The 13,693-nt window shown below is 36.4% G+C and overlaps 1 protein-coding gene across 2 annotated transcripts in view; it reads right to left on the reverse strand.

Moving 5' to 3' along the window:
* Positions 1-294: 294 nt before the first annotated feature.
* LOC100882954 (uncharacterized) overlaps positions 295-13,693 on the reverse strand; it is a 62,127-nt gene continuing 48,728 nt past the window's right edge. The window contains exons 3-6 of one of the 2 annotated variants that reach the window (XM_003703512.3): positions 7,692-7,835; positions 5,530-5,858; positions 4,774-5,048; positions 295-2,981 (exon numbers count right to left, since the gene is read on the reverse strand). In XM_003703512.3, the coding sequence (XP_003703560.1) occupies positions 2,297-2,981; positions 4,774-5,048; positions 5,530-5,858; positions 7,692-7,835 (1,433 nt within the window). In that variant the 3' untranslated portion in view covers positions 295-2,296. The remainder of the gene's footprint in view (positions 2,982-4,773; positions 5,049-5,529; positions 5,859-7,691; positions 7,836-13,693) is intronic. The other variant, XM_076540389.1, reaches the window with a different exon arrangement.

Below are 13,693 nucleotides of genomic sequence, written 5' to 3' on the forward strand. Positions count from 1 at the left end.
TAACATAAAAAATAGAAATTTTAGTAATCTAGAAAGAAATTTAAAAAAACACAAATATAGTAAAATGATCTGAAAATTTAAAAATTGACTAATATAGAAATTTGAAAATTCTGAACCTTAAAAATTTGTAAAATTGAAAATATAAAAATTTTGCAAGTCATTAATTAAAATATTTCGAATTTTTTAAATTCAAATCTGTAAAAACCGTAGTTGGATAAGGAATAATTGACAAACATGAAAAGAAGTCAGGAATGGGTATGAAATTATTTGGACACAATTAAACTGTTCCATAAATTAATTGCAAATGAGTGTATTTCAAAATAATAACTATACAGTAAGAAAATTACAAACCTCTCCTCGTGGCCGTTCACAACCAGTACGTGGAGTATTAACAAATGTACAAAATGCTGTAAGTCTTCTTCAGCCATTGCACTATAGATTACCAACAAATTTACAAAAGCCATACAATATCTCATTATCCACCCTCAATCTATGCAAAAGATTCACAAGGCAATTTGTTAATAATATATTGAAAATAATTATTTTCTCATTAATTAAGATATGTCTTTAGTTTCTTTATTTACAGCTAAGTCCCTAAATAAATTCTAAAAGTACAACAATCATAACAATTTTTTAATAGGGTTAGAAAGGAAAAGTCATTTTTTTAAAAACTATTTTCACAAAGATTATTCAAGACTTAATTTTTAATACGTCCGATAATAAAACCATTTACGTACTTGAAAGAAAGACGCAAAATTTGAGAAAATTATTAGAAAACTTGTTATTTTTCAAGTATCGAATACGGGTTATCAGACAACGCTAATCATATCGATTCGCAGCACAGATTCCTCGGTACCGGAAGTCGCGCAGCGTCCCGTAGAGACCCGCTACATCCGCCGTACACGCGCGGGACCGTAATTACGCGATCATTTTCCCCGGTCAACAGCCTTGTAAATCTTTCGCCCGGTTCCCTGTGGTGAACACCGTGCGGGAAAAGGGGAGAAAAAGACTTAGGGAGGATAATTTCTTCGGCAAATGGCGTTGTAAATTCCGTAGGCGCCGCGCAGCGCTGTTTCTGCGCGAACGGTTCTTCCAGGTCTAGCCAGGAAGTCGCGCGTTATCTCTATCAATGAACTTCGCTATAGCGTTTTCAGTGTCAAAGGGTTTAGTAAAACGAACTCTAAATCGACTTTGATCCTCCGGCGACATACGAGAAACCGATCCTTGTCTCTCCACTGCGGACATTCGTTGAAACAGTGCAGAGCAACGAAACGAAGACAGCAACAATTTTGCCGACGCATTTTCAAGCAATGAGCAATATTTTCTCGTACTTCCTTTTCAAAATATTCTCCGTACAGCGCAGGTCGATACAGAGCTCTTGCAATTCGACCCTCAAAATTTGATTAAAAACGAAAATATATTTTTATAACATTTCAAAGGGCAAATTGCAAAATCAGGCTCGGTACGGAGCCGCGTAATGAAGCGAAGAATACTTTGGAAAAGAAAGTACGAGAAAATATTGTTTGTTCGCTTGAACGTGTCGCGTCGACGAAATTGTTGCTGTCCTTGTCTTTTCTCGTGGGAGAGACAAGGATCGCCGGAGCTTCTCGGTTTTGCCACCAGGTGCTTCTAATTTGATAGACTAAACCTTTAACGTTCACCGTGTTAGGGGTCGTTGACGACCCGTGTCCGGGCACGTGACGACCACCCTCTGCGAGCCTTCTGATTCGTGTTGTTCGAAATAATTAGGAATTGTTCAGATTGGTCTTCGTGATTCGGAGGCTGGAAATGATTATGTGCACCTTCGGTTGGAATGAGATTGAAAGATGTTGTAATTTATGGTGGTTTAATTTGGTAGATTTGGTCTGCTATATAATAGTTTAGGATCCTTCGAAAATACAAACGAAATTTTTTAATTTTTAAGTTTGCTAAAGGTCAAATGTCCAAATCGCAAGTCTTGTGAACAACTCATATCTAGACCCAGTTCGTTACTCTTCAATACCTACCGTCCATATCCACAGTTCAACCAATAAAGCCACCATTTCAATAATCTTCCAGTACATAGCAAATACCGTGCGTGCCTCCCAAGAAGCTCCTAACACACCTACGCAGTTCACAGCCCTGTCTAATCGACCTCCTGCTCCACTAGAAATTGTGGGCGTGTCCGACCAATCATCGCCGCGCGACTTCTCGTGAGACACACAGTACTTCGAACAACTCGAGTCTCCAACTCGCAAAGATCTCCAGAAAGCACTTCGTTGCAGAATGTTCCGCAGAACGCGCGGAACATTCACGATCAACAAACCGTATTATAAATTCCCTCTTCATCATCGAAAGTGTTCGCGTCAGAAATCTCGGACTGCGACAACGCCAATTTCACGTAACCCTTATTTTTGTCCGCGCTCCCAGGCGGAGGTTTTTCCTCTGGCGGGCTAACGTTCGTCGGTTCACAAATTTCGGCGTAGATCTCCTCTGTCCTGGAAGGCGGAGTGGGCGGCAACGGAGTTAGGCTATCTCTGACCTTGGAGTACGGAGGATCCAGATCCTGCTGAGTTTGTACCTCCAGCACGCTGGTGGAGACCGATCGTTGAACCTGCTGCCTCGAGGACTGCGAACCTTGAAGCAGATTCGTCTCTGATTCCAAACTGGCGTATCTTTCTGTCCGCATGCCGATTTCCGGACGAACAGCGAACGTGAACGAGGCGGACTTCTTCGCCGGATTTCTGCTTCTGCCACCCTGAGCTATCCTCGATATCCGGTCGAGGAAGCTGTGGTTGTTGCTACTAGCCCGACTGTTGCTGCGATCCCTGATCGTTGTTCTCTTAATGTGCTCCAAACCCTCTTTCAGACTTTGGAGGATCGGTTTCGCTTCTGGTTTCGATTTGATCTCCTTCAGGTGCAGTTCTTTTAGCTGGCCGCTGGTGCTGCTGGGCTTGGGAGGCGCTACTCGGGGCTCTGTTGCTCGCTGGTCTAGGGCTCTTCTGTAATTCAAGGAGAATTCCAACATTTCTATGAGAATTCGAACAGTGTTTAGTTGTATCTAAGTTTTATAGCAATCTGTTGAAGAATACTGATATGTGAGTGTATGCTTAGCACTATTCCTACCGACACTTCACGTATACCTATTCCTACCGCGACCGGTCAAATGACCGGTCTTTAGCACAACTTATATTTTTTAATATAGGATGAAAATAATAGCCAATTTAATAATATAAAAATATAGTTTCTTTTATTTAGAAGTATATACTATGTACTTTATTCGTTTTCACCACATTTTTTGCAAATAGGCCTCTCGATTGTACATTTTCCACATACATACTTTTTACATTTCAGACAAATTTTGTTGGTTTTATTATTTTTGCAATATCTAATTTGACATGTTTTACGTTTTTCTGCACTGTCATTTTCAATATCAAAAATTTCCTGATCATTTTCGGTACATTCTTCATCAATATCATTTATTTTTTCTAATAATGAATTTACACTCTTCAAACTTGACATTTGGGACATGAATATTCAACTGAAAATAAATTTTATTCAAAATAAAAACTAAAATGTATAAATGTAAATCCAAATACATGAAGAAATGAATAAAAGATAAAATGTGAAACTTACGGCGAAGTACTGATGATTTTGTCTAGTTTTTTAGAAATGACACTTATAACACATAAAACAACACTTATAACAACATAAAATACAGGTAGAATAATAATAGAATAGAAATACAAAATAATAAAAAACTACTGAATATACTTCTTGTGACTTTGACGTACTGATGTTCTATGTTCGCGTCGCAAGAGTTTATTGATTTCAAATTCATCAAAAAACGTTTGGGCGTCCCCTTCGGCTAAAATTTTATTTATTTTATAATCATAGTAAATGAGACAGTGTTAGAAAATCCTAAGTTCTTGACTGCGTCGAATACCAATCAGGCAAATAAATACCGCGAGACCGATAGGCGAGCGAAAGCTATATACACTTGGAAGAGCCGTAAAGCAGTACTTGGAAGGCACTTTTTGGATAATATCATGCTAAAACTGCATTATCTTTCGTTTATAACGTATTTATAAGTTCGGAATTGAGCCTCTGAGAGAATACTATTACAAAAAGGTATAAATCGTTCTACCGGTCAAATGACCGGTCGTGGTAGGTAAGACAGACTACTAATTTTTCTCAAAAAATAAACAATAAAGAACGAAATAAATATTGAAAAAAGTATTATATGCATGTTTCAGGAAAAGTCACGAAGTTTAAAGGCGTTTCAATTACGCTTTATACAGGAAATTCTAATCGAAATTTTGAAAACGGTCATTTGACCGGTCGCGGTAGGAATAGTGTTAGTTATGTTTTGAATTTACCAACATATGGTCACATATGTGGACCATCCTGTTAAGTATAGTTATAGTTAACATATGTATAGTGAATATCTAATTCAACATATAATATAGTAATAATTAATAAGTAAGTTGACATCTAATTCATAATAATTAATGTATAAGTACATGTTTCATTATAGTAATAATCCATGAACACCTAATTTATTATAAGTTACATATTAAATATTAATGTATGTTATAGTCAAATTATACATTAATATATACTTTATATACATTATTATAATGCATATATTAATATATACCTCATAATATTACTTATTTCACTGTTACGCGAACAATTATTTTATCATTGCATAAATAATAATTTTACCCTTGTCGTTACTTAAACATTCTCAAAGTACTAAATCATTTAAAATAGTAAAAATTCAGTTTTCACCTGCAAGCTGAAAGTAGCCGCTGCATTTTGGGCGACGCCAGCAATCTCGCTTCAGAAGGGCAACCTAACCGTGCCCTTTTAACTCGAGGAGCTGTTGGTCCCGTGGCAACTAGTTCCAAAAGTTCAGGGACGGTAGAATTTGGTAAAGGTCTCTCGGGTAGCAAAGGAACAGCACATCCTAAAACTATGGGGCCCCTTGTTGCGCCCTCCAGCTGCATCAGTCCGCTATAATCTCGTGGCAAAGGTATTGGCAGAGGACCCGCTACTAATCGCACCTGTTAACCAAAATTTATCAAGCTTTTTATTACATTTGGTTCATTTGTAATTTGGAAACAGTGCTGTTGTTAACAAGTCTATAAGCATTGATTTTAATGCAAAATTTTTAATAATGAATTAATTGCTAACATTGAAGTATCATCCAAATGTATTGTGTCATATGTACATATATGTCAGGTATTCACAATATTTAGTCAATTTTTTTTTTAATAAATTAAGGGTTATATGTGAAATTATTTTGCTAAAACTTTTTTTATTTTATTTTAAATGAAATCTGTTTGAGCTCCATTTTCTTATATGCAGTATTGTGTGCACACAACATTTGTATAGCATCCTATAATAATGTAACTTAACTTTACCTAACATACCAATTTCTTAATTTAAAAAATTTTTTAATAATTTATTACCAAAGTAGTCACTCAATTTAATCGTACCACGATCAATATAAATTTACTACCAAAATTACATAAAATTTGTTACCCTAAGTGGAAGATCTCTTCTCGCCAACTGATGGACCCTGTATAACACAGCGTCGCTTCCGGTATCGAGACTCCCGCTCTGACAGGTGGCATAGAACTCTCCTCTCGCCGATAGAGGGGCGAAAAGTTCGTGCCCATGAGAATCTAGGCACTGAGCATACTGATCTCGTTCCGACGACCTTGAACTCTTGCCTTCCGGAACGCCGCTAACGACACCGGAAATGCCGTTGACCGGCGCTCTCCTGGTGTCTTGAAAAACCGCGGCGAGTCGCAGCACTTCTCCGGCACGCACTGTGGTTTTCGTGTAGTGGGCTCTCAAGTTTCCATTTTCTGTAACAGAAAATGTTCATCTGACTTTATCTTTTTATTCATTATATTGACACTGAGTTTAAGGACGTTTGGTCACTTATATTTAAATTTGAATTAAAGCAGGGATGAACTGCCTAAGATTCCTTGACTTAAAGTTGATATTTCTACAAAAATTTCTTCTACAAGTTTTGTCATTCAAAATATCATTTGAGGGATTCAATCTAGTGTTCATATATAAAGTATACTACAACTTAAATTTGAAATATTACTAATAAGTTTACTTGTCGAAATAGAATAGTTGGGGTGTTTCACGTCGACGTGCCAACTCATGAGCTACACACCGTACAAATCTCATTCGAATTCAAATTATTTAAATTCTGCTAATATCCGTTCGACTTTTTTTCAAATACAGTGCACTAATGGGGCATGAGTGCACACAGAGCCACATGCACTCACGCACGATCCACGCTTCGGAATATTCCCTTGGGTGCAGCCACTGGCCGTGACACGAATGTCAATGTGTTTGTTAATGCGAGTGTATGTCGGGCTTGTTCGTGCGTTTGAACGTAGGCGAGGAGCACGTAACGTTACAGGCATGCGGCCCGGTGAAAGCCGCCGGGGTTCTTACGATACACACGGTGTTATGCCATTATGCACAGTAACGATTATGGTCGCGCGAAACAGGGGTTCTATGGACACCATACTCGTCCTTCGACGTCACCGGAACTTCCTAGCGAATCGTCCTCCAACTTTTACTCCTTTGGAAGATCTTTGCAGATGTGTCTCTTTGAAAATGTAAAGGATATGTGACATAGGTCAAATGTGGCACATTTGATATGTGGCACTTTTGTAACATCCCTGGGGAAACCTATATTCCTGGCTTAAAATAGATCTGAGGATTTTGATTTGGGGGTTATAGAAAATGTGGGACTTGGAATTTTTAAACAATCATAGTTTGGCATTTTGGAAAGTCAGACCTTGTAGTCTGAAATGTGGAACATTGAGAATATGGAGTTTGGAGATCTTCAGATGTTGGGACATGTGGACTTGGAGGTGTGGAACATTCAGTTTGGGACCTTGGGAATGTACTTTGAAATGTGACACTCTTAGACCTGAGTATGTGAGGATCTTTAGATTTTGAAAATGTGGAGCTTGGTTGTTTTGAACATTTTATAGTCTGGTACCTTGGAAATGTAGTCTGAAATGTGGAACTTTGAGAATATGGACATGTGGATCTTTAGAAATGATCTTAGAGTATTTAGACAGTGGTATCTTGTAGATCAACTTTGAGACTAAGGCTTCAAGATGCTTCAGATAATATTTAATATTTAAAACTTAGCTAATGAGCTAAACTAACGACAGACCTATCTAAATGCTAGCTAAAATGCTAACAGCCTAAAATGCCAGCAATGTTCATCGAATAATAAAATTTTATCTTTCTCCGAAACAGGTTGAGATAAAAAATGATACAAAAGAAGCTTGAAAACAAGTATTCGGGTCACGTAAACAAAAAGAAGCGTGGAGAATACAATTAACGAATCGCTGTATCATTGGAAGCGACATGACGAGTACAAACACTATTTTCAGTGCAATCTTAGAAAATTGCAGGGACGTGATGATCGCATTGAAAACGTCCACAATATCGTAAATGAACAACTATACGTTATAGCTGTTCATTATATTATATTATCGCATATTCATGTCATAACCGTTTCTTGCTTCACGATTTCTTGTAACTAAGTGACTAACTTCTTAATGAGCGAAAGGAATAACCGTTCCCCTTATGAAACGTGCAATTACGTGTCATTTGTGAAGCAACCGTGTACCCGGACGATCAAAAGTTATTAAACTTACCCATCTTCGAGTGTGTTAGCGTGTAGGCACGTAGAGGTTTCGCGAGCAGGAACGCCGGAACACCGGCTCGAACCAACGCACCCACTCTTCTGTACACCCTGGCGCTTCCGGTACCACTGTTGTTCGAGACAACGGAGAACCAACCTGCAATAAACGCGTTCGCATATTATTCACCTTATGTTAGGAATGCATGTTCATAATATTTGAACGCATTCAAATATTAAACGTCCACCTGATACATTTTGTTAGGAATGTTACACCGAGAGGATCAGACCTCACCACAAGACGCTAGTTTAACGATTTTTCCTTCATTTCAAATCAATTCTTCACCCCCAACAGCAATAAGACCCAAGTCTACCGAGTATTTTTATCGTCAGTCACATCTGAACCCTCAGCAGTAGTCTTTTGTTTGCACTTTTCTATTCACGATAGCTGGATTTTATTACTTGCTACGGTCACTTTAGGTAAACCACTCACTTGCATTTCCATCTCCACCTTCCAGCTAAACCAATAGAAAATCAGAAACTGTTTTCACCAATGTCACAAAAATTGTACCCACGAAAAAATCTTCGGAGAGACTCGAACAGTCAACATAGCAAAATAAACTCTAAAGTCAAATTCATTTTTTGGATATCCACTTATATTCACTTGGGAATCCTAATTCCACGCTTCGACGCATGCAGATCAAATTCATTATTGAATTTATCATCTTCCAGTTGAAAGAGCCAGTTCCAGTAATTTTCGCTTTCACGTGGAAGGACATGCAAGCCTGTGTCAGGTCCATGACACCTTGCACTATTTTGACGAATCTGACTCGTGACGCAGTCATGACGCATTCGTGATGCACTCTTGGTGCAGTTGGGACGCACTCGTGACGCACTCTTGGCGCACTTAGGACACACTCTTGGTGCACTCATGACGCACTTACGACACACTCAGGACGCATTTGTGACGCACTGATGTCGCACTCATGATGCACTGTTGGCGCACTTAGGACGCACTCGTGACGCACACTTAGTGCACTCTTGACGCACTCATGACGCACTGTTGGCGTACTTAGGACACACTCACGACGCATTCGTGACGCACTCATGACGCAGTCGTGCGGCATTCGTCACACAGTCATGACGCACTCTCGACGCACTTACGACGTATGACTCATTCGTGACGCACTCATGACACTTGTACCGCATTCGTGACACAGTCATGGTGCACTCTTGACGCACTTACGACTTATGACGTATTCGTGACGCACTCATAACGTACTTGTACCGCATTCGTGACGTAGTCATGATGTACTCGTGACGCAGTCATGACGCACTCGTGTCCCATTCAAGACGCAAACATGACGCACTCGTACTTCAGTCGTGATCTATCTTACTCGAATTAATACGCCTCAATTTCAATCGTCGCGCGCAGATCAAATTCATTATCGAATTTATCATCTCCCAGTTGAAAGAGTCAGTTCCAGTAATTTTCGCTTTCTCGTGGAAGGACACGCAAGCCATGGCATTTGTGTCAGGCCCGGTGCAACGTCATTCCACGGCTCGTTTGGTCGAACGGTGGTTCGTTAACGTGCTACGTTCATTCTGATACGAACGTGACAAATGTTACCGTTGTAACGTGGAAACAGCGTTCCAGTTCCCGATGAAAAACCGGCCTTTCATAAACTCGCGTCCCCGCCGTTAAAGCCCCCACGTCGGCTAATAACTTTTTGCGAAATCACAATGTCAATTTGACCCAGTTCGCTGATTCGGACAGACCAAACGAACATCTAGGTTTATGGGTTCCCTTAACGAGGTTTGGAGGCTTGCATTCATTAAGGCCGGTTTGAGATAACGATACTTCTGCCTCTTTTTATTTGGACGTTTATTAAAGGCAGTATTGAGTGAGACAGTTTTATGATGATCTTGCGTGAAACTTTTCAATTTTCTGGGGTTTTTATTCTTTACATAATGTAGCTTGGTGGAATTTATGGGAATATAGGATTTGATTATTTGGTGGAATTCAGTGGTTTTTGTAACTTTTTGTACGAGTGTTTTTATGTGGATTTTGTACGAATTGTGTAATACTGACGTTTATTGTAGTTTGTGGGGAAATAATAGGATCTTTCGTGATGTTTATTGATCTATATAATTTTCTGTGTAATTTTTATAGTCTTGTGTGCGTTACATAATAATAATTTGTAAGGAAGTATATGGAGACTTGATCTGTAATGAAATTCAATAATTTTTATAAATTTTCTGTGTAAGTATTTTTATGTATGTGTTATATAATATTATTTATTGTAATTTATAGGAATATTATAAGATTTTATCGTTTAGTGAAATTCAGTAATTTTTATAATTTTCTGTGCAAGTATTTTTATATGGTTTATGCATGTGTTATATTATATTGCTATTTATTATAATTTATAAGAAAATTATAGGATTTTATTGTTTAGTGAAATTCAGTCATTTTTATAATTATCTACATTAGCACCTCCATCTACACTTTATTACATACCTTACAATTTATTATAATTTGTAACAAAACTTGATCACTCAACTCTAAAAGAACATAACCTCGAAATCTCTCATTTTATCCACAAAAAATCTATTTACATGAAATCCCTTCTGATATAAAAATATTTGATGACGGATGTTAACATATTTTTTTATATAAACATTTCTTAATTTAACTCTTTCAAAAATTCAAGAAATCCCACTTCCAATGGAACGACATAACCTATACAAATACACATTGAACTTCTATAGATATGATAGATTATAGTCTTGTCATTCACCAGACTGGAATGTTCAGTTTGCAAAGCATGGATTAAACGGTTCACTTAACTCGAGTAAAGATTTGCTGTGATCGTTTAATGGAATTAGTTTTTCATGGATAACCTTACTGCTAGATTCTTTGCATGTCATTTTAATTTAAATTATACTGATTATCTCAAAAGGTATATATCATATTAAATTACTGGACAGTACCTGTAATAGGCTTGTGACATGCATTCTTTTTTTAGTAGAAATCTAATACTTCAGGTGACACTTTTGGTTTGTGTGCTGAGGTTAGGTTAGGTTATAATATTAGGTTAGAATATGTTGAGAAAACCTGTGGCACAGGTTGGTAATTTTTCGACTTATAGATTTGAGAAAAATTTGTAAATGAAGTTGAATTTATAAATTTCCAATCACCTACATTTAAATTTGTAAATTTGCAAACTTGAAAATTTGATTTTTTCGACACCTAAATTTTCACATTACTCAATTTGAAAATACAAAAATTTCTAAATCCACATTTCTGAATTCACAAATTCCCAACCACCCACATCTCCACATTTTTAAATCAAACTTAAAAATTTGATTTCTCCAACTTCCACATCTTCACATTATTCAATTTCAAACTACAAAAATTTGCAAATCCACATTTCTGAATTTCTAAACTCCCACCCACCCACATCTTCAAATTTCTAAATCATTAAACTTGAAAATGTTATCTCTCCAACCTCCAAATCTCCACATTCAACTTCAAACTCTAAAAATCCATAAATCTCAATTTCTAAACCGCCTCCACAAAAACTGCCTCCTAGAAGCTCAAAAACCAATCCGTCATACAAAAACAGGTACAATGCCAACTAAAATCTCTAAAAAACACGCATCACAGTTAAGTTAATAATTTATTAACGATTTGCAGAACGCATACGATTCATCTGATAATTTATAGCCGAATGTTAAACACACGCCAGTTGTCCCTTGCTCACTGGACACAATGGGCTGGCGTATAAATCGTTGAATCGATTTGCAAGTGGTTTACATCGTATTTCAGCCATCTTGAATTGATTTACAGCTAGTACTAATGCGCGAGTACCAATGATTGTCCTTTCCGCGAAACGTCCTTTCCACGAATGTATTAACGTGGGTGTTTTATCGTCTATACAACGTGTCCGGTTTTATGAGGAACACTGTTCAGACCTGGATAGATTAAATTACAATCTCGTTCCCCAAAGACAAACAGGCTGTTCGACACTTAACGGTACGAAATAAATTTCGTGCAAGAACTTTCATTGTACAAAGAACATTTCGTCGACGAATTTCGATGTTCATTGGTATGTTAGCTGCTGCAATAAATGTGCTACAAGGGTCGAATGGGATGAAAAATAAATTTTGGAACTCTGTGTTTTCTTGGATGTGGTTTTGTAAGAAATGAACAAATTTTATATTGAATTTATTGAATGATTTATTTTAATTGTTTTGTTTATGATCAATTTTAACAATTTATTTTATGATTCATTTTAATAGTTTGTTTTTATGATTTATTTTAACAATTTATTTTATGATTAATTTTAACAGTTTGTTTTTATGATTTACTTTAACGGTTTGTTTTTATGATTTATTTTAACGGTTTGTTTTTATGATTTATTTTAACAATTTATTTTATGATTAATTTTAACAGTTTGTTTTTATGATTTATTTTAACAGTGTATTTTATGATTAATTTTAACAGTTTATTTTATAATTTATTTTAACAGTTTATTTTATGTTTAATTTTAACAATATACTTTATATTTAATTTTAACAATTTATTTTACTTTTATAATATTAAACAGTATTAGACAAATTTTTGGTACAGTTCCAAAATGCAGAAGCTTATAATGGCGCTGATATTATAATCTCACTCTTCTCTGGTTAGGGAAAATAGTCCCTAACAGAATTTTCGACCATAAAGCTTCCTTAGTCTCATAGCCACCCTCAAACATTTATACAGTTTTGAATAAATCTCTAAATATTAATTTTAGAGAAAAAAGTTTAAAACAAAAAATGAAGCACACAAAAAGTTCTACAAAAAAGGTTATATACATTTTTGTCGTAGGTTATACATAAAACTACTTTTCAGTGCAAGTTTCCTAAAATATTAAAATTATCAAATATCTCTAAATATTAATTTTGGAGAAAAAAGTTTGAAACAAAAAATGGAGAACATAAAAGGCTCTACAAGAAAGGTTATATACATTTTTGTCGTAGGTTACACATAAAACTACTTTCGAATGCAAATTTCCCAAAATATCAAAATTATCAAATATCACTAAATATTAATTTTAGAGAAAAAAGTTTGAAACAAAAAATGAAGCACATAAAAGGCTCTACAAAAAAGGTTATATATATTTTTGTCGTAGGTCATACACAAAACTACTTTCGAGTGCAAGTTTCCTAAAATTTCAAAATTATCAAATGATCCCCTTTGAAGTACGTCATCTCCTCCGAAATCTCCACAGAAGATTTCGATACACCTGAGTTTTGATAAACAAATCAGTTTCCCCGCAAAACAGCATCGATTACACGCCGATGCACAGACGAGAGTGCGTGTAAAACGAAAGGGAAGCCATGGTTACGCAACGTGAAAGTCTTTGACTGGAATTTATTCTTACTTCCAGCTTGCCCTGACCTCCGAGATAATGAGAGTGATCTAAATAATTCGGATCATGGTATGTGTTTGGCAACGTACGAACCTAATGAGTATCGGTATACCCTGATTTCTTTTCGTTTCGATTAGCATACGACTACGTTCCTCCTTGCATAATTCTGAGTAACGTAATTGGTTGCTTTGCGAACACGTGCGTGAATAAAAGGTTTGGGACATGGGCGTTTTGGTGAAATATATGAGCGGGAGGTTAAAATGGCGGGACCAGAGAAAATGGCGACGAGGGAAAATTTTGGGTAATGCTCGAACTTTGATAGTTTTTGCAGATTTTTGTAATTCGAGTGCATTGGAAAATTGATTTGAGGGACACTATTCTTGCATTTATAAACTTAGGAACGTTTGAACAATTTTCAAGCTAGATATTTTTTAATTGGGTAGTTTTTTAATTATCAAGTCTTTACATTGATAAGTTTTGAAATTATCTAACTTGCTGATTTTCAAGTTAACAAATTTTTGTATCAAATCCTTTTTGTTTTTCAAATCAGCGAATTTTTAAATTGACAAGTTTTCAAATTTTTAAATCAACAAGTCCT

This window comes from Megachile rotundata, chromosome 15 (assembly GCF_050947335.1).
Source record: "Megachile rotundata isolate GNS110a chromosome 15, iyMegRotu1, whole genome shotgun sequence".
NCBI lineage: Eukaryota > Metazoa > Arthropoda > Insecta > Hymenoptera > Megachilidae > Megachile > Megachile rotundata.